The 20787-nt window shown below is 41.6% G+C and overlaps 1 protein-coding gene across 5 annotated transcripts in view; it reads right to left on the reverse strand.

Annotated features, from left to right (window-relative positions):
• Positions 1-20787, reverse strand: part of LOC135320991 (anoctamin-6-like) — a 65931-nt gene that overhangs the window by 11655 nt on the left and 33489 nt on the right. For all 5 annotated transcript variants that reach the window (XR_010380340.1, XR_010380338.1, XR_010380337.1 and 2 more), the window contains one exon: positions 5958-6055. Coding sequence is in view for 1 of the 5 variants with exons in the window: in XM_064484206.1 (XP_064340276.1) it covers positions 5958-6055 (98 nt within the window). In the remaining 4 variants the exon portion in view is untranslated. The remainder of the gene's footprint in view (positions 1-5957; positions 6056-20787) is intronic.

Raw genomic sequence — 20787 nt, forward strand, 5'->3', positions numbered from 1 at the left:
GAAGAAAAGTGATACTCTAATGTTGGATCAAACAGGTCCAAGACCCTAATTAAAGCTGAACAAATCATGGGCCAAAGAAGTGACATGCCGCCTCAAATTCAGTGCAGAGCTTGAAAGAAACACAGCCTCGACTCGCAGCCCAGTGCTCTGCCCCCTCCTGGTTGCTGTCCCACAGTGCTGTCCCTAAGGTTATGATTTTTCCTCACTCAGAGGCTTGTGGGACAACTGAATGCTTCCCCCTTTTTCAAATGGCAATTTGTCCTGAAAGGAATTCGGAGTTGGCAGTGAAACAAGGCATGGATCTGTAGCCTACAGAGCTGTTGTCCCTGAAAGCAACAGCTGGCGCGTGGTTTACTCGTGGAGCTCAGCAGAAGAGACAGAGCAACAACAGACAACTTAGCGTCTTGCTGAGGTTCGGCTGACTACACTGCACGTTTGGATGGATTTCAAATTTGGACAGTGAGGCGGCTTCACAAGAAAGGCAGGTGTATACGTCATACATGCCCACACGTCTGTATGCACACACACGTGGACACACACAGAGTATATGATGTGACTTGTAAATAGCTTCCCCTGCTAGGTTTCCCACTGCCTCTGATCTCAGCGTTAACCTTTCCCTGGCCATGCTCCCAGGTTTGCTACGAGATTTCTTTGCAATGGAACATGCCCTTCGCTTCACAAACTTTCCCCACTTCTTTCAATGACATTAGGGGAAGAGCAGGGAGCTCTGGGAAGGGGTGGGGATATGGACTCGAGATACTCCTGAATCTGAATCCACACTTCATGGCTTATTTGTTATTTAACTTTATTTACATTCAAAATGCAATTGTTGCAGATCTCAGAAGTTGATTTACACTCACTGCTGTGGCAGAATGTTGCGGTCAGTAGACCCACCACTGGATCCTCTTATTCAACACGTCCTTCCAATAATTCAGATATTACTGTATCACAAATGCCCATTTCTATATTTTGATATCTGCTTTTCAGTATAATTATCTTCCTTCTTTATTCTCTAAATCTTATGATTTTTAAACATTTTTCTGAGAAGTGTTCCACAGGCACTATACATATGATAAGTTGATAAAGAGATCCTGGAGATCAAAACCACATTTAAATCCTGAGATAAAATCAACTGTGCCGTATACATGGCTAGGTTTAGTCTGCTTCCTTTGTTACTTTGTTTAGTAATTTTTGTTTCAAACAGCAAGATCCTACTGTATAGCACAGGGAACTACATTCAATAACTTTTAATAGCCTATAGTGGAAAAGTATATGACAAGGAATATATATATATATATATATATATATATATATATACACATATATGTATGTATATGTGAATCACTATGCTGTATACCAAGAATTAACACAATATTGTACACCAACTATACTTTCAACAAAAAATGTTGAAATAAAATTGGGAGGTGAAACTTCGACTGCCCAGGCTGCTGTCAAGATGAAACGATTCAAAGCAGGCCAGGTATTAGCAAACCCCCTAACACATCAAAACCCCATATGGGATCTTCTTTTTGAGCAGCACAGGCTAACCAGCTGTGGTCACCTGTAAATAAGGTTGAAGTCACTTAGACCCTTGGCTTGGGAACGCCGTGGCCACCGGGGTGGGGGTCACTGCAGCACCTACGAGAATGACGGGGACAGCCTGCTCCTGACGCCACTCCCCAGGCCGCAGCCCGGAGCACTGCAGTCAGGTCTGAGGTCCGGCCGGGAGCGCACAGCTCCACAGCCACTAGGAGCCCTGCGGTGCGGGTGGAGCTGGGACCGCGCTCGTCCATCACCCTTCCAGGCACCCTGACTCGGGAGTCCCCTGGGGGAATTTTTCTCTGCCTCATAATTCCTGTCTCAGCCTCTTGTGGAATGCGGTCCATGCCCAACGGAAGCAGGGCTTTAACCCTCCGGGACCCAAATCCATCACCGCTTGGATCCAGGATGTAACTTCCATGTTAACTCACCTGCTGCTCCCTTCTTGTGCTGAACTGCCCTCCCCCGTCGATGACATTAGGTCGTATTAGAAGTCCCGACTTGCTTGTCCTTAGCTAAGACTCTGAGCCTCTTGCTCAGTCTTCCTGACTGGAACCACTCTTCTGTGGCAGAAAAGCTTGGGCTGTCGGCAACCCATCATTGTCCTCGGTCTTTTGGGTTTTCTGTTGGTTTATGGTTCTCATGCAGGGATACCAATTTGCACATGAGAAACACCTGTAGACATTTTAAAAAATACAGACACTGGATCCTCCCCACTCTCCAGCCAAGGCTGGAAGCTTTCTCCCTCTAGCAGGGGTTACATAATAATTTGCTTGGGAATTGACCACACATATTGGCAAAATCATGGTAAATTGCCCTTTACTCAGTGCTTCCCACGTGGCATTTTCTACTTCATGTTGTCTTTGTACGTTCATTATCACATTTAATCCCTGAATTTTAGATAATCACCATTTCTTTTGAGGACACTCCTACTTGCTAATCTTGAATACAAGTATCTTTGATTCTCTTAATCTATTTCATTCCTGAGTTTCCTGTTCCTGGATTTAAAGAGTGAATTATGGACACATGTATTTAAGATTCTCTTAATATATCTATCTGACTCATCCTCTAACCAAATCATATCTGGAGAAGAGAGATTTTCTCTTTTAAATATTTGCATTTCTTTACTATATAGTAGTGCGTACACACGGTGGAAAATGTAGAAAGCATATAAAGTAAGAAAATTACAGCCATACATTATCTAAACACCAAAGGACAGTGCTATGTCATGTTGGGCATTTAACCATTTTTCTTAATATTTTATCATAAAATTTCCCTAGGGCAAGTTACTTAACCCTGGAATTGTACTAGACTTTTGTCAAGTACAGAATAACATTCCCAGAAATGACCCCAACATCAAAATAGTACGTGAGGCTGGGAAGGCCATAGGGCACTCAGCTTATTCTCTGAGTCCTACAAAGAATGCTGTTAATTCACTGATGTTACTCATTCGATGCCTGTGAGTCACTCACTCACTCAGCTGGCTCGGACTGAGACCTACTTTATACCAAGTGCCGATCCAAGTGCTGGGGAGACCCCAGAGAGAGAATGGATCACGGCATCACTGTCCTTCTTCATTTGCTCCCAGAATCCTACACAACAAACCCACATGGTATTGGGGGGTGGAGGCAGGTGAGATATGGTAAAATTCATTTCATTATGTTCCTTTAGACATATTTAAAAAGCATGAAAATAGTCACTATCTTTGATAAGTTTTCTTTTCCCTTCCTATGTATTTTTGAGGATGGGTATAGTTTTGGGGCAGCAAGAGTAATTGATAGATCTTTAGTATGTTAGGATTTTATATGAAAAATTAAGAAGGAAACTGGCACCTTATACAAAGAGAAGAGGCAGTGAGGAAAACACAAGCCACCCTCGAACTTGGCTACCATTCAGAATTTCTGGTATTCAAAAAAGGGAAACATATTTCAAAATATTTTCCCTAAATATTTTAGCCCAGAGTAGAAATACATGTAGGCAAAGTTCAGCTCACTGGAACCTACAACAACGTGCTTACTTAAGCGAAGGTATAAACAGACCACAGATACTATAATGCATCCTTTACTTTAAACTAGTTAATGTGAGCAAGTTTCATTTCACATGAATTGCTCAGTACCAATTTAGGAAATATATCCTTCTTGATTGGTAAAAATAGCTCACTGATAACCAGATTCAACAAAATTTAGTGTTAAATAATTAACCTATTTCCTTCAGGAAATGCTTTTGAGTAATCTGAGTTAAGTATTTCCTCTATCTGATCTATTTCTTTCCACAGAGAAAAGTAGTATTATTTGCACATGAGCTACTTTTACTCCTCTGGAGAAATCTGACTGTGAGCTCAGGGTAAGAGTTGTCTACTGCACAGTAGGGAAAAAAAAGATTCATTTCACAGCAAAGATCAGAATCTTTTTTTTGAGGGGCATGGTGAGCTGGGGGACAAGGGAAATGCCTTTGTTTAGAGACAGACCACTGTAATCCATCCTGAAGCTGAAAGATGAAGACCTTGTGAAGAAATGTGGAAGGACACACTGACACACAAATGTGTTCACTCTGCAAAAACAGAAAGAAGGAAAGAAAAAATAATTTAACTGCCCTATAAAGAGAATGGACAGAAAATTGGTAATAAGGGAGAGTGAAGGAAAGTTAGGGAAGGGAGGAGAAACAGTGAAAGGGAACTTGGATGCGGTGGGCAGAATAGCAGGTTTCTGGAGCTTACAATGAAGGATGATAAGAAAAAAAGTAAAGTTTAAAAAAAGTTACAAAGTTTAAAATAGTTTAAAAATTAAAAAATGAAGTTAAAAAAATAATTTTTTTATAGTGGCATGGAAGATTTTAAAATGATGGAGGTTTTTTATTTCAAAATTCAAGTTGTTTGAGTTTCTCCTCCATGCTCCAAACAACAGTAAGAATTGCTTGTGTAATTGGTTTTGGGGGACACCACAGAGAGGGGTGAGCAATGCAGTTAGGCTGGCCAGGAGCAGAATGCTTTTGTGGAAGGCAAGACAGAAGAGAGATCAACAGTTTCATGAGGACAGAAACTCAAAGCCAGAAATTATCTTAAAAAGCTTAGTGTGGTGGGCAGAAAAATGTTCCCCCCAATATGTCTATGTCCTTATCACCAGAAAATAGGAAGAGGTCAGTTTCCCTTGCAAAGGGGGTCTATGATTTCAGATGCGGTTAACGTTGCTAACCAGCCTTCTCTAAGAGAGACGAGCTGGATTATAGAGGTGAGCCCATTGTAATCACCAGGGTCATTAAAGTAGGAAGAGGGAGACAGAAGAGGGGAGAGAGGAGAGGAGATTTGACCACAGGATCAGAGTCAGAGGCACACAACCATGCTGACCTTGAGAGAAGGAAAAGAGGTCACAGGCCAAGAGACGTAGGTGGCCTCTGGAAGCCAGAAAAGTCAAAGATACAGTCTCCCCTGAGGCCTTCAGAAACAGCCGTGCCAATATTTTGACTTCAGCAGGCTCCTGCGTTCAAGAACACTAAAAGGTTAAATTTGTGTTGTTTAGTGGAGACTATTTCTTTTTTCTTCCTACTACCATGTCATTTGGGGATACTTGTTACAACAGAAAGCGAATACACTAAGCTCCTTGAAATGTTCAGAAATTGCAGATAACACTGGACTGTCCACTTTGATATGGGATTGGGCTTATGTGAAAATCCAAAGGACAGTATGACCTTTGCTAACATCTGCTTTTCTCATTTTAGGAAGAGAACAGTAAGTCAAAACCTCTGTAGTTATTATTTTAGACAAGTGTCTCTTAAAACATTATGTAACCCTTTGCCTTAGGACCCCAAGAGAGTCTCTGTTCTTAGAAGAACATGGATTCCGTGAGATAGGGTCTTACATCTGAGTCCCACAGTGGTCTCTTATTGGCAATGAGAACTTGGGCAAATCATTTACCTTCTTTAAGCCACAGGATCTTCATTTGAAAAGGAAGATAAGAATAAGGATTGTTTGGGTGATTAAATTCTACTCACAAACACACGCACACACACATATATGTACAACATTTAATACAGTGACTAACACATACTAGGCACTCAACAAATTCCTGTTATGGATTTTTAAATGCATGTATAAAAGGAGGAGAAAGTTGCGGGAAGTTGTGGGAAAACTTAGTTCACGGCCCCAAAAAGGGCCATCTCTCAACGGGCTCTGATCAGTCAGTCCCCAGTGATGGGCTAATAAGCAGAAACTATAGCACTTGAGGATTTAATTTAAACATAAAAAGGGAGGAATTTAAACATAATTATTAAACAGGAGGTATGTTTACACTGTTGGCTGGATCATCTTATCTGGAGAGCTTTAATAAGCAGAGAGTCTCCCCTGTTTTAGAGATGGGCATGCAGGAAAATTACTTGGATGGGTGGGCCGTTCTCACCCCAAGATCACATGACTTAGTACTCACGGAAGTAACACCTCTTGTATGTTTTTCCAGATGGACTGTCCTCCCATGATTATTGTCAGCTGCATCATCAGTTCAAGGAGACAGCCACCTGGGTCACACTGGAATATTAGAAAGAAAATCTCATTTAAATTTTAGATAGCTCTAACATGAAATAAAGTCATTATTTTATGCCTAAAAAAATCTAAGGAACAGAGAGTAAAGACACTCTTCATTGGGCAACTAAGAGAAAACATGAAACAGGTTAGACTGTCAGAACACAAAGCTGTATTCACACGTCTTCATTTCTGTATTTTCACAGCCAATACACCAGATCTCCAGGATAAGTCACAAATCTGCCCTTAAAGAATGTGATGTAGAAACACGAGGAGTAGTATTTGACAAACTGGAAGAAGAACACCTTCATGGCTAGGTTGTTCTCATAGTCAGTCTGGTCCTTGGGATCTCTGCAGCTAGAATAAAGAAAAGTTAAGTCTGTAAAACTGTGAACAGCCTTGAGACCCTAATCAAAGCCATGGACACATGAGTTAACACGCTAAATATGTATATATATTTATATATATATATATATATACACAATTCACACTTTTTTCCATATAAGCTGTTTTGAATTCCTTAACATAGCTACTATATTAATTCCAACTGTACACACTGTTGTAAGAGTTTCTCCCACTATGAATGCAATATCACACAAGGCAAAAAAAAAAAAGTCACCCGTTCCTTAAAATTTATAAGCACAACAGTATCCAATGGGCAAGAACTGTCCTCTGTCAGGTGAAAGTTGAAAGAAAGCTACTTCTAAACATCCTGCTAAATGAAATTCTCTTGTCTCCCTGAACAGCAGGAAGGTAGGACTATTGAAGAAAACAAACAAAACACGGGGCAACTTGCTAGAAGCATTTGGGGAACATAAAACATCCTCCTAGTTCAAAATTTGAATTGGTCTTAGTGTTTTCAGAAGATGACCACTGAGCAGACAACTGGGAGAATGACCCAGCCACCTGCAGTGTGTGGGAAGCAGTTAAATTGGGCCGCTAAGCTGCTGGCTGGGATACAAGCCAGAGAGAAGAAACATTTGTTATAGAAGCCACAGCTGATGAGAATGGAGCTACACTAACAGGAACAGCATGGGGGGAGGACACATAACAGTGTGATTATTTGTCCTCTCCGTAACGCACAAGCAAATTTGCCACTGGAACCACGACCCTCTTCCACTTATTTGCAATAGAGAGACTATTTACTTTCAACAATAGGGTACATGATCTAATGTAATTGAAATTATTATTAAGCACTGACATATTTACACAGAGCTTGGACATTCTAAAGCTTTCTTTATCCCTTTTACTAATGCAAAGCTGCAGCTAATTCACTTCTCATATAGGCTAGAGAAAATACGTTTACACTTGAAGTTTTCTAAAGACTGTAATGTACTGGAATTGAAGTGCCTAAAAGATAAAGTCTCTGTTTTGACCTGGTTTTAAAACTGGTGTAGAAATGACCTCAGCTGCAGAAGGAGCTTAACAGACTCAGTCATCTTGATTGCCACTTTCTCATATATGTCGTTCAGGGTCACGATGATGATAAAACTGATGAGGGAAGCAGTGATGGGCGTGGCCCACCTGCACAGTCAGGTACTTCTGGATTGGGTCTCTTCCATTCAGGTTCTAGGGAAGTTCTGCTGAAAATACAATGAACACTGAAAGTCCGTAGACATTGATCCCAATAACTGAAGCAATGGTCAACAAGACCTGACAACCCAAAAACCTAGCAGCATAAGGCTCACTAATGATCGTATTTTTACACAGAAAACTTGCCCCCAATCCACGCTTAAACAGAAAACATGCACGTGCTGTAAACCTCACATAAACGTGAAAAGTGATGTAAATCGCATGTAAATGCCACAAGAGACATGAATATCAGGCATGTTAAATTTTAGGGGAGGAGGAATGAAGGATGTCAAAAAGAATGAGTGCATCCACTAATGTAACATGCTGACAGCAGGAGCAGCTGTGTGCAGGGCATAGGGAATATATGGGAACTCCACTTTCTGTGAATTTTTCTGTAAACCTAAAACTGCACTAAAGAAGGAAGCCTGTTAAGTATATCATTAAATGGCTGAAAATGGAGTAACTGGTGGCATGTTTTTTGGAGACAATTCTGTGATAGCAGAACCAATGAAAGTATCCCTTCTACATCTATAGAATTACTTAGGTTATGAACTAGTTGTAACCCATGAAGGGGATATGCTTCCTTTCAAGGGAGAACCTATCACTGATTCAGGGGTCAGCAGGTGCTAGCTGTCATCTTCATTCTTAATAGGACAAGTGAAGCTGTGGACATGCCCTGAGGGAAATAGTGGAAGTGACAGCAGGTCTCTGCTGATGAAAGCTTCACATGCTTTTCATACTCCTTGAGATCTTAAAATGGCAGGTATTCCTACTCCCTGCATTTGCACAAGATTCATGTCCCTGATCCATTGTAGTTCTGACTGTGTGGACCCAAGGACAACGGGAGTGTCTGAAGCATAATTTGCACGTGGCTGGTAGGGCTTCAGTTCCTCACTAGGCAGGTATTTTTCTGCCCACTGAAGAATGCACATTAAAGGTCCCATTTTTAAACTGTTTTCCTTCCATCTACCTTCTTGGTCATAGTCCAGAAGCATGTACTCAGGGTCCCTGGCTGCTCCTGATGGCTGCCCCAGAGAGAAAGCTACAAAGAATGTGAATTTCAAGACTAGGTGAACCACATCATGTTATATACAGTAACAGCGGGAGGCTGGCTTGCACCTGCAGGGGAGAGCAGATGGAGTGTTTACAAGCCCCTCCTGGAGCCACACTCCTGCATCTGGATCCCAGCTCCGATGCTAGCTGTGGGGCCTTGTGCAAATTTCTTATCTTCTAGGGGCTTCAATCTCCTCACCCATATAATGGGGGGATAATAATAGCAATTTATAGGACTATTGTGATGAGTCAATCATTTACTAATTGTGAAAACAATTAGAACATTAACCACAGGCATGTGAAAAACTCTACCTAAGTATTAGCTATGAATATGGTGACCAAAGTCTTAAAAAGGTGTTTTTCTTAGTTTTTAAGCCATCAGTTTGTAGAGAAAGCATTTTATTTTCTCCTCTACTCTCTTTCATCATCCTTTTCTTCACAGAAAGTCTTCATGATTGTGAAAGGAATAACTTTTTGGTGTGTGTGTGATTAAATGTGAAAATTAGTTAAGGCTGAGAAAAATGTATTATAGAAGGTATATAAAGCCTTTCCCACTTGTACAGCACATATAGGCCATTTAAATGCTATGCATTTTTAAAAAGTCTGCATAATAATTTTTTAATTATTTATTAAGTAATCTTAATAGTTAAGATTCTTTAAATGCTTACTATTGCTTCAGCACTCGTCTGTTTTTCTAAATCCTCACAATCACCCTGTTGGGAAGGTAATATTATATCTCTTTTACAGATGAGGAAATAGAGCCACGTGGAGATGATGCAATTTCCCCAAATGAAGCAACTATTAAGTGAAAGAACTGAAATACTCAAAGAGCCCAAAGACACACTAACTGTATAGCACTGTCTCCAACATGGTCTGTGAAATTAATTGTAATTCATTTCAGAACTTTTACAATCTTGACACATTTCCATTTTTCTTCCAAGCACTTAATGGGTTCAATATTTCTTATGAAACAGGAAAGCTTTCCATTCTCCTTCCTCAAGTTTCTTCATATTTATCATCTTTTCTGATCATAACTTTAACATTTGCTCATTAAAGAAAATTTGAAAGTACTCAGTAGTGGACAGAACTGTTGTCCTGGATCTGTCCCCAGTCTTAGAAGGGGACCCAGATTTTGCTTTAGGATAAATAACCTCCCTTTTGTTTTTAGTCCTTTGATTTAAGCTCGATTAACCCAGTCTTTCTGAAGCACCAGAGGTAGATCTCAGTTGGTTTAAGACAAATAATACCCCTCATTGTATTGGCCTCGCACATGATTGGAGAATTGGCAAATAACCCAGTAAGAGCCACTATTATGTGAGGAGATACGTGCTTGTGCCCATGTGAATGATAAGCTTCCTCTATCAAGAGAGGAAGCTGCCAAAAGAGACATCTCTTGGTTTGGATGGATGATCTGGGATGCTGAGTGCCTAGAAGCAGCATGCTGAGACATCATTGGACACAGGACAAGACCAGACCTTGACATCATCTGGGCTACAGTATCTCTCCTTGACTGAAGCCAGACCTCAGATCTGAGGTTTTCATTTACAGGAACCAATAAATCCCATGCATCCCCATTTTTTGGGTGTTGTTTAAACACATTGGAAATTGATTTTGTCACCTACAATGAAAAGACTCCAACTCTGAAAATGAATAAAAAATAAAATAAGAAAAATGCTTCGACCTATAGACATAATTCCTTCAGAAGGGTTCATTGTTTGTATATTACAAATCATTTTATATATTAATTTTATTCTCAAGCCTATCGTAAGCATAACATTTTTACATGTCATAAAATATTTTCATGGACACACTTTTTCATGGCTGCGTATTGTTCTACTTTGTGAAGGGTTGGAAGAATATTTTGGCTGAGATTTTATATATATATATATATATATATACATACATATAAAAGTATGTCTGTGACTTGCATCCATACTGACTTTTCCCTGCCATTTTGAAATACTTCCTGATTAAAAGTTTTTCAAAGCTGAATTAGTGGATTAAATCATAGGAATATTTTTGACTCTTGATATCAACTGCCAGACTGCTTTCTAAGAAGGCTTGAGGAGTACACCAGAAATTAACACAGCATTGTAAATCAACCATACTTCACAAAAAATATCCAGTAACCTAGGCATGGGATTGGTGATCACTGGCATTTCATCCTCATAAACAGAGCTGTGTCACTTGAGAGGTGGAAAACTACTTCATTTTGATGTGCACTGAGTGAATTACCATTGGAGTGTGACATCTATTTTTTCTTTGTGAATGTGTGTTCCTTTTCTCTGCCTTCTACGCTCCTGAGATTTTTTGATGTTACCTTTGAAGTGATCTGAACTCTCTATGTATTGAAGGAATTAGCCCCTTGTTGGATTTGTAAACAAATAACATCCTCTGGTGTTTTGTTTAAAATTAGGATGCTTCTGATGCATGGGAATCTTTGTATACTTTCCTCAGAAACTTACTGCTCATCTAGAGTTTGTGTAAACATCCATATTTATTTCTAGTTTTTTTCTAATTGTGTTACTTTTTAAATGTTTCTGGAATTTATCACAATATATGTTTCACTGTATGATTTCAATCTTTTCTTTTCCCCCCAAGTAGCTAACGAGTGTTCCATTCACTGAATAACCTTTATTTATCTCCCTGATTTGTAATGCCTTCCATCTCTTATATTAAATTATTATTGATATCAGAGCCCATATCTGGACTTCCTGTCCTATTTTCTAATCTGGCTATTCTTGAACTACTAAAAGTCTCATTATCTTATTAATTATTATATTACTAATATGATTTTATTCACAATAAACCCCAAATCAATTTTATAACTTCTGATATTTTGGAGATATGATCTTTTAATCTAGAATCATGTGATTAAAGCTTCTTTTATATCTTTCAGTAGTTTTTACTTTTATTTTATGATAGTTCCTACTATCCTTTTCTTAGGTTATTCTTAGATATTTTACCTTGGTTGTTACTCTTGGAAAATTTTAGAAATCTTAATGCCTCCATCTGGTCTCTTAATCAGACCCTGGAGAATCCTAAACCACTGATCTGATTTGAACAAATGAGGTGAAAAGAATTGGGGGAAGCACTGTGAGCAGAAGAGACTGTGGAACCTCCAGAGTGGCGCCCTGCATTGGCTCAGATGTTCTCTGGAAAAAGTTTTCTCTATGAGACTTCATAGTTCCCAGCTTGATTTTCAGTTTTCTCAGGATTTCACATTAGATTTTAAAAAGTCTGTGGCAGGTTCTTACCCAGAAAAAGAGCACTTGAACAAAGGGTTATATGTATACACTTTCCCCAGGTGGTAAATGGAAAACTCTCTTCTTCCTAATTAAAAAAACAAGTTAAGTCAATCAAGGGATTACACATATGAAATGACTTTTCTCCTAACTGGTCAATAAATCCTAAACATAATTTAAAAAATAATAATTTTCAGACATAGCCTCATTATTTGTAATTGCATGGGTTTTTTTCCTGTTTTTTTTTTCTTTTCTTTTCTGTTAACGATGTCAAACAAACAACAAAATACGTACAGTGTTCATTTTAATACTATTTTTTGAAAATGCATATGTGAACAGTAAACTGTTTCCCTGCCATTGTCTGAGCTTGGGGATCTGGATACCTGACGAGGCCAAGCTGTAAAGCTCTACTCCTGAGCTGGCCTTAGATTTCAGAAGTGACGCTAGTGACAGCAGAGTCCGTGCAGGACAGAATGTTTCACAGGTGTCGGCAGATAACTGGTCTCCACTGTGTGTTCCTTTGTTGAGCTTTATGTGTTTATTGGCAACAACTATGAAGTTTTAGAGTTTCCATTTTAGAGTTTATATTTATATTTCATTTTTACAGATGAAATCAGTAAGACTCAAGTTTTACCTGGATAATGAAAGCAGATAAAGTATAATAATAGCTGTCACTAAGTACATGGCCTTTCCTCTGTGCCAGGAAGTCTTCCAAGTAGATTCTGCAAATAAATTCAACCCGTCCTTACCATAGTTATGAGGAAGCAACTCTCTTATTCTGATTTTATAGGAAACTATGGTACAGAGAAGTTAAGTTGTCCAAGATCACTCAGGAAGCAAGCTGCTGTGTTCAAATATGAATTTAAGCAACTTCATTTCCAAGCTCTCACTACCACAACGCTGGCCTCTCTAAACAATGGAGCATACTTTCGGAAGTAAAGTAAAATGCTTCAATTAAAAAACTAAACAAAAAAATTAGGCAATTTTTTAAATAAGGAAGAACAATAAAGTGAAATGAGTTTTCATCTTCAATTTTTAAACAAGCATGTTCTAATGAAAATTTAAAATAATTAGCTGGCAATTTTAAATTTAAAATTGGCAGTTTAAATGACCAAAAAACTTTTATTCAGTATTTTTTTGTATACTGCCAATATGATACGTTTTTGTTTTTCAGGACTCAAAAGCATTATGAACATCTAATTTTGTCTAAGTTTCAGCTTTCAACTCTGAATGTACAGTCTTTTACCAACATATGCTTTGACTCACATCTTCATTTGTAAACAATGGGAAATATTCATAATGGGGATTATTAGAAGCTTATTACATTGTAAAAGACAAATGTCACTTTCTATTGGTAGCTGAACCTCATTTCTTTCCATTTATAAAAAGAAGAGTTTGACCTGCTCCCTCCAGAACTTTTCAGTGCCAACATTCTGTAGATCTGTGATTCAATTTATTAAATCTATAGTTGGAGACATTTTCAGATGCTCCTAGTAAAAGCATTTTCTTTCCAAGGGTTATTCATGCTCACAACCTACTGTCCTGCTGCTGCTGCTGACTGCAAGTACCATTAGCTCTAAATTATCTCAGCTGATGGAAAGAAGCAATAACACAGATGACTCAAAAAATCATCTTTTCATAGCTCTGGAATGTTGATACAAAGATATATAGTTTTATTTTTTTAATTTTGCAGCAGGAGAGGCAGCAATAAATTTACATTTTAAGTTATGTAAAATGCCTAGCTCAAACATTGCTCAAACACTGATGGCACCTCAACAAATGTTTCCCTACTTGTTCTACCCTTTCTCTGACTTTAGGATGAGAGCCATGCTGCTTTGTGCACATCCCAACCGGAAGGGGGAGCAGTGACCGCGACTTAGTTAAAGACAAATGGGCACCTAGACTACGATGAAAAGGAGGCGGCAATAATGAAAGCACATGTGAAAAAATGGGAGTCAACTATAAAAACAAATGTGTCTTTCCTCCTACATCTATGTCATAGCAGCTAATTTATATTTTGCATTTATTTATTGGTGTTATGAAAGGATACAAGTCAATGCCTCTTTTCTCATACACTTATACCAGACCTTTTCTTTTCCCCCTTTTTACTGTTAATATGAATGAAGGACCTCAGTTCTCTTCTGTGTCCACCATTCCAGGGAGTGCTCCTTCACCTTGGCTGCACATTATAATAACAAGAGGAACTTTAAAAACTTCCCTATGCCACAATGTACCCCAGGCCACTAAGTACCATCAGAGTTAGCAGTGATGGAATCCAGGCACCAACATTTTTTAAGGTCCCCTGGAGATTCCAACATGCAGCCAAGGCTGACAAGCCCAGAAGTAAACAGACTAAAGTGAATCTAAACAGCGCCCGCTTTTCCTGGGTAATCTCATCTGTCTCCACGTGGGGACACCGCTCCTCCTATTCTGACCGGACTTGTTCTTCCTGCTCAACCGTGTCCCATTTGTACTCAAGTTATGCCTGGTGCCGCTTCCAGAGCTCCAGAAGTAAGGTGACTAACAGAGAGAGAGAACAGCAGAATGTGGATCTTCAGTGATGACTGATGCTTCAGAAATCTGTACTTAATATTTATTACCCTTAACACTTTCGTAAACGGTTAATAAAATCACATTTTATTTATAGGCGATACTAAAGAGAAACATGAGTTAATGCCTTTTTTTAAGAAAAAAGAAAATGTAGATTATTTATTGAACTTTTGGAAACAGACTAGCTCTCTAGCTCATGGGAAAGGTATTAACGTGATGGTCAGACACAGGTGACTGTGTCTGATGCTAAAGTATCTGCTACCAGCACATTATGCCCGCTAAAAACACAAATATCAGGGGGATGGGTATAGCTCAGTGGTAGAGCACGTGCTAAGCATGTACAAGTTCCTGGGTTCAAGCCCCAGTACCTCCATTAAAAAAGAAAATTAAAAAAAGTATAAGTAACTGTCACAATTTAAAAGCATTGCACGGCCCACCAGCCAAAGAGGAGGTCCTTTTCCTCACATACCTCTATCTCTTCTGTCCAACGGACCTGAGGGTGGGGAAGGGGATTAGAATGCTTTAGTAACCCCTCCATTTCTATTTTCCACCACCCCAGTCACACAAAATTAAAATAATATTCTTAAATATGGAAAACTGCCATTTTCCTCAATCTTCGGTAAAGTAATTTTTAGAAATCGTCATTCTGTTTTAAGACTTGTCAATTCAAATAGACAAAAACAACATGAAATGTTTATTGAAAAATGTGGCTTAAGGGTAAATCCCCTAAGCCCTTCTTCCAACCAGACTGTTACTCCTAGGCCATAACTCTAGAGAAATTCCAGAATAACCACTGTTCCCTCCACCATTATACCTGAGTCTCTACCATGCTCTGAGAATAAAGAGAAAAAAGACACAGTCCCTGCTTCCGGGAGCTCCTAGGTGCACAAGACTCATCATGAAATGATGGCTGAGGAGGCGTGTTAAGACGGCTTGGATAACAGTCAGCAGTGGGTGCTCGGGGCAGAGAGCCGGAACTGTAGCCAACGCTCTCCCAGAGGAGGGAACCACTGTGGTGAGTTCTGAGATGCCCTAGAAGTGATCAGGTGAAGTTATAATGTTAAGGCCATTTCTCCCTGGGGAGCTGCACATGCAAAGGAGGGAGGCCAAAGAGAGCCAGGTCACTTCCAGGAACTGCAAATAGTCTAGAAGTGAGAACAGGGTGTGGGAGGCAGGTGAGGCAACCAGGTGGAGAGATCACAGGTGCACATCACACAGGACTCTGTGTGCCTCCAAGGTAAAGGAGACATGCAAAGTGATCTAGAAAGAAAAAAGATAGAGGCAGGGAGACCAATTGGCAGGTTCATGTGAAGGCCTGCTGAGGCCCCGCTAGGAGGAGAGAGAAGAAAACATTTCAGCAGGTGGACGGATTGGCCACAGATGTGATGGAAGGGCAGGAAGAGGTCAAAGATGCCGACCAGCTTTCTGGCTTTGGCAGTGTCCTAAATTATAGTGCCATTTCCTAAAAGAAGGGCAGGAAGAGGAGCAAGTCGTGAGAGGAGACAACTGATTCAGTTCTGGCTGGGTGCCTGTGGGCTCCAGGAGAGATGTCCAATAGGCAAATAAAAGTCTAGAAATCGGGAGAAAATTCTAGGCTGAGCCAAGTAGTTTTCCTGCTTCAAGAGGCTAATGGTTGTGAGTGGACAAGCTCACGAGAAGAGATGTAGAGGGGTAGCTCTCACCGTCCTGCACATGGGAAGCATCTGGGAGCCTTTAAAACATAGTGCGCCCCAGCCTGGTGTGGGGCCTTTGTACTGTTTATTGTTTTTTAAATACTTTCCTTTTTTGGGGGGGGGTAGTTAGATTTATTTATTTTAATGGAGGTACTTGGAATTGAACCAAGGACCTCTTGCATGCTAAGCAAGTGCTCAGCCACTGAGCCATACCCTCCCCACCATTTTTTTGTTTTTAGACATTAGCTCTACTGAGCAGTCAGGGTTGAGAATCAACCTGTAGAGAGCAGAGAGCCTTGGGGTAGAGATCAAGGAGAAGCTTCCCAGAGCCCTGCAGACCCCAGCAAGGGCAGCCGGAGATGCAGGGAGCCTCGGATGGGCTGTGAGGAACGTGAACTCAACACTCCCCAATGACAAACATGTTTCAAGCACCCACTTCCCAGCAGTGTTTCTTCTGAGTTTACTAATTTTCCAGTAATACTGGGTGAGAATAGAAATAATCTGGACAAAGGGATCAAATTCAAATGCTCGTTCTGACCATTCTTAGCTGCGTGATTACTGATTAAAAGGTTACCGGTCTGCCACGTGTAAACTGGGGGACCTAGAACCGTGCTCGTGGGCTGCTGTGAGCATAATGAAATGACAACTATAAAGGCACTCCTGACTCTCAGAGGTAATTGCTACTATTGTCCCCATTTGGGACACCAAGAAACAGAGTCACAGAAAGCTTCAAACATTTGCCCAAGATGAAGGTTAGTGTCTGGAATCAAGCCAATGACTTCGTGGATCCAGAGCCCAGGATCTTCTTATGAATAACACGGCACTGCCCAGGTTCCCTGCTCCAAAACCCGCCTCCCTTTGGCTCAGTTCCATGGGCCCTGCGCTGCACAGATGTCGTCACTGCCTGCCTGCCCGCCCGGTGTCTGACCCCGGCACTGCTCCCTCCATCTCACACACCGCTTCCTTGGGCACACCAACCCTCACGAGGCCATTGCTGTGGGTACTCGGAAGTTTACACGGAAACGCAGGTGGCAGCCCAGCTTTTTGCTATAGATGCTGCTGTCAGTGGAGGCAAATAGCTCACAGTTGGTGGCGGAGGCCACTTCTGGTATCCTCCTTGGCTGGAGAGCTGGATGGAATCCAGTTTCCCTCTGCAACTTAGACATCCAGCATGAGAGTTATGTAAGGCCATCTGGCCTCTCAACATAGAAATGATGCCCCCGCAGTCGTACTTAATATTGTAATCTCCTGGCTCCACCAGGGAGCAGAGGCCATGGCCTGTTGTCCAACAAGTTTTGTTTCCTTACACGACAGCTACAATGGGGTGAGTAAACACCGGACCAGAAAATCTACAAAGCCCTCGTGTACTATTTCCTGACACTTGCAGGTCACCCAAATACCCCAGATCCTCCAAGTAAACAACTAGTAAGAGGAACTGAGCTGGCTCGTCTGTCAGATCCCTGATGGCAGGACGGATTTGTCCTCTCCTGCTCTCGGGATCTTCCGTTCTCCTTCTGTGTGCCCTTCCCCGATTGAAGGAGACTGTTCTTTGTTTATGGGCTATGGAGTATTTGTGGCTGTCTGACGAGAACCTTCGAAACTAGAGCTCTTGGTGAGAATGGAAGCATGGCACCCACGTCTCATGAGCTCAGCTACCGAACAGCCTCATCTAGCCAAGACTGTGGCCAACACCACGGGTCCACGCTGTTGAGTGTTGGGTCTGGAGAGCAATGCCTCCACCACTGAGAAGCTGCCCCACCACTTGTGCCCTTGTCCCCATCCAGGGGGAGGTGACGCATCCATGGGGTGAAAGCCTTGAGGGCACTAGGTGACTGTGGACCAAGCTGTGACTGGCTGGTCCTGCCCCCCAAGTGACCCATGTTACCCTCACATGCAGAAAATCCCCAAAGAGACCCCTGCTTGAGGGAATGGGTCACCTATAAGCCAACTGTCCTCGGGCCACCTAAGAAGCAACACAGTATACACAGTGAGCCACCCACTCACTACAGTATCCAAGGCTCACAGTTCCCTCATGTGACACCATGTACCCCCAGCAAAAAGAAGACCGTTACTTTGTAATTGACTTGAGAATTCTACTGAAAACACTGCCTTCCACCTTCCACTTATGAAGTTCTTTCCACTGTGTCCCCTGCTCTGCAATTGTGCAATCAGTCCAGAGCTCCCTCATGAGAAAGGAAGGAAGGGGCCGGGCAAATCCAATAAAGGAATGGCACAGCCTTTAGCACCAAGATGGTGGAAAAGTCAACTCCCAGTAGATCTTGAGCTTCAATACACACTCACCGAAATACAGCAGGATGTTAAATGGCACTCCCACAGGTCCCAGGACAGGTTCAAGGCTGACCATAAAATGTCAAAGGGTGAGTGGTGGCCCAATTTCTGGGAATCCCAACACCTTTCCCAAAGCAGTTGGAATATTCCTCCCACTTATTAGCATATGAAGATACTGAGTGCATAAAATCTAACAATCCCACACCTCGTGGTTGCTCTCTCTGCTGAGATAGACAGCCCACACACTGTCTGTGGAGTGTGTATCTACTTTTACTTTAAACTGGAGCACCCAACCCCCATGCCTCATGGCATTTCTGTTGCCTTCTGAAACAGCCCACTCTGTCTATGGTGTATATATCTCTCTGAATAAATCTACTTTTACTGAACTGTGGCTCTCGAATTCGTTGCTGGGCAAACCAAGGACCCACACTTGGTGAGGTGCATCCCAGGGACCCAAATACGACCTGGGATATGGCCATCCTCTCCCCCACATTTTCCTGTATCATACATTCCTTCCCAAAGGATCTCACCTTGTGCACTCCAAAATAGACAGCACTCATGTGTCCTGACCAGGATCTGCTCCTGTGTGTATCATTTCTTATTTCCACTAGAACATCAACTTCAGGAGGACAAGGATTTGGTTCTGTTCACAAAGGAAGCACCAGCACATCACAGGTGCTGGAGAAGTATTAGCTGAATGAATGAGCTGTGGGAAGTCCTGGGATTTCCACCTGGAACTCCTAGCCTCTTGGGTCCCAGCTGACTACAGGTGCTCCCTGCTACTCATGGCTGACCTCTTGCCACCACTCTCTGCTCTGCCATCACCTGAGCTGGGATGAGCTGAGATGGGCACACACCCCGGAGAGCATGGCGCATGGTTCATGCCGTTACAACACACTCGCCCCTTGACTGTTAGATGTTACTTAGGGTGGACAAACTGAAGGCAGCACCATGTGCACCGCCCTACCCCACAACTCACTTGAAGCACCAGGACTGCACACAGGGGAAACGCTGGCCCTTTGCAACCTAAGGAGAGGGACTATGGGTGAGAAGAGGGTCTCTGTCAACTAACAGTCTCTTTACAAGCCCAGTCTTAGGAAAGCTCTTTAAAGATACTTTTTGTATCATCCTTGTGTTTCTGTAATCCCTCTAGATTTTGTCATTTTAATCTACACATCAGAAATACAGATATTCTTGAAATCTCTATTGATTTTCAATGAAGAAAATCCTCAATTTCCTACACTGCTAAGAAAATTACTGCACTTTATTTAAAAAAAGCAGCTTCCTTTCATGACTTCCTATCTTCAAACACCTAATTTCACAAGAATAAGTGAAGCAGGACATGAAAATCATGCTATGCTTTATCACCTACAGGTGGGCAGGGATGAAATGAATGAGTACTGATCTCATGAGACGGGTGAGGGTGAGGAAGGACCAAGGATGAGAAACCAACATTTTCTAACCCATTACTCTTTTTCAGAGTCCCAGACAAAACAGTGTGATTGTATCAACTAAAACAAGAATATCTGCACCCTTCTAAATGCACGCTACAACTTTACTACTACACACGGCACTCTGTCACTGACCTAAAGGCTGATGACAGCCAAGAAATTTGCAGGGATCTTATTCTGTGCTCATCCCTTTTTGTCTTTGGAACCTCAGGATATTTGCCTCCTCTCCCTGAGTGTCATTTTCCTCATCCTTCAAATGGGAGTGTAACAGTCATTCATTTGCTCAGGGTCTATTCGACAACTGGAGACGGCTTATGAAAACAACAACAACAAAAAAAGCAAAACAGAAATTCTGATCTGTGCTGTCTTCCTCCTCCTCCCTGAACATGAATGGCATTTTTCACTGAATCCCGAACTTAAGGAGTAGTTCTGATGAGGAAGTCACAGGACTGCCGTTTAACTGAGAAATGACCTGGTGTAAAAGAATGAATTGCCAGCAAATCCTCAAAACCCATAAGGGTGGAAACCCTGGGAGCTACAGGCATGGGTGGGAGTTCCTTAGTACCCCATTTCACAAATGGGGAGAATTTTGCAGGGTCCATGAAAGACACAGGTAGCCCAGTAAAACCACACCATGTTTTGGAGTACACCAGGGCCACGTCGATGCTGACCTGTACTTCTTCGTGTCCCAGAGCAAGAGTCCTGGGCAGGGGTGACTGTGCTTGAGGCTGGACAAGAACTTTCTGTTCTGTCTCTTTTGCTCTCTCTCTTCCTGCAATAAAACAACTGGTAGGACTCTGGTGGGGAGCAATATACCCACATTCTCTGGCAAACCACACACCAGGCAGCTCTAGCTGATCTGAGAGAGGACTCTTCAATGAACATATATACATCAAAGTCAGGCA

Source organism: Camelus dromedarius, unplaced genomic scaffold, assembly GCF_036321535.1.
Source record: "Camelus dromedarius isolate mCamDro1 unplaced genomic scaffold, mCamDro1.pat HAP1_SCAFFOLD_200, whole genome shotgun sequence".
NCBI classification, from domain to species: Eukaryota; Metazoa; Chordata; class Mammalia; order Artiodactyla; family Camelidae; genus Camelus; species Camelus dromedarius.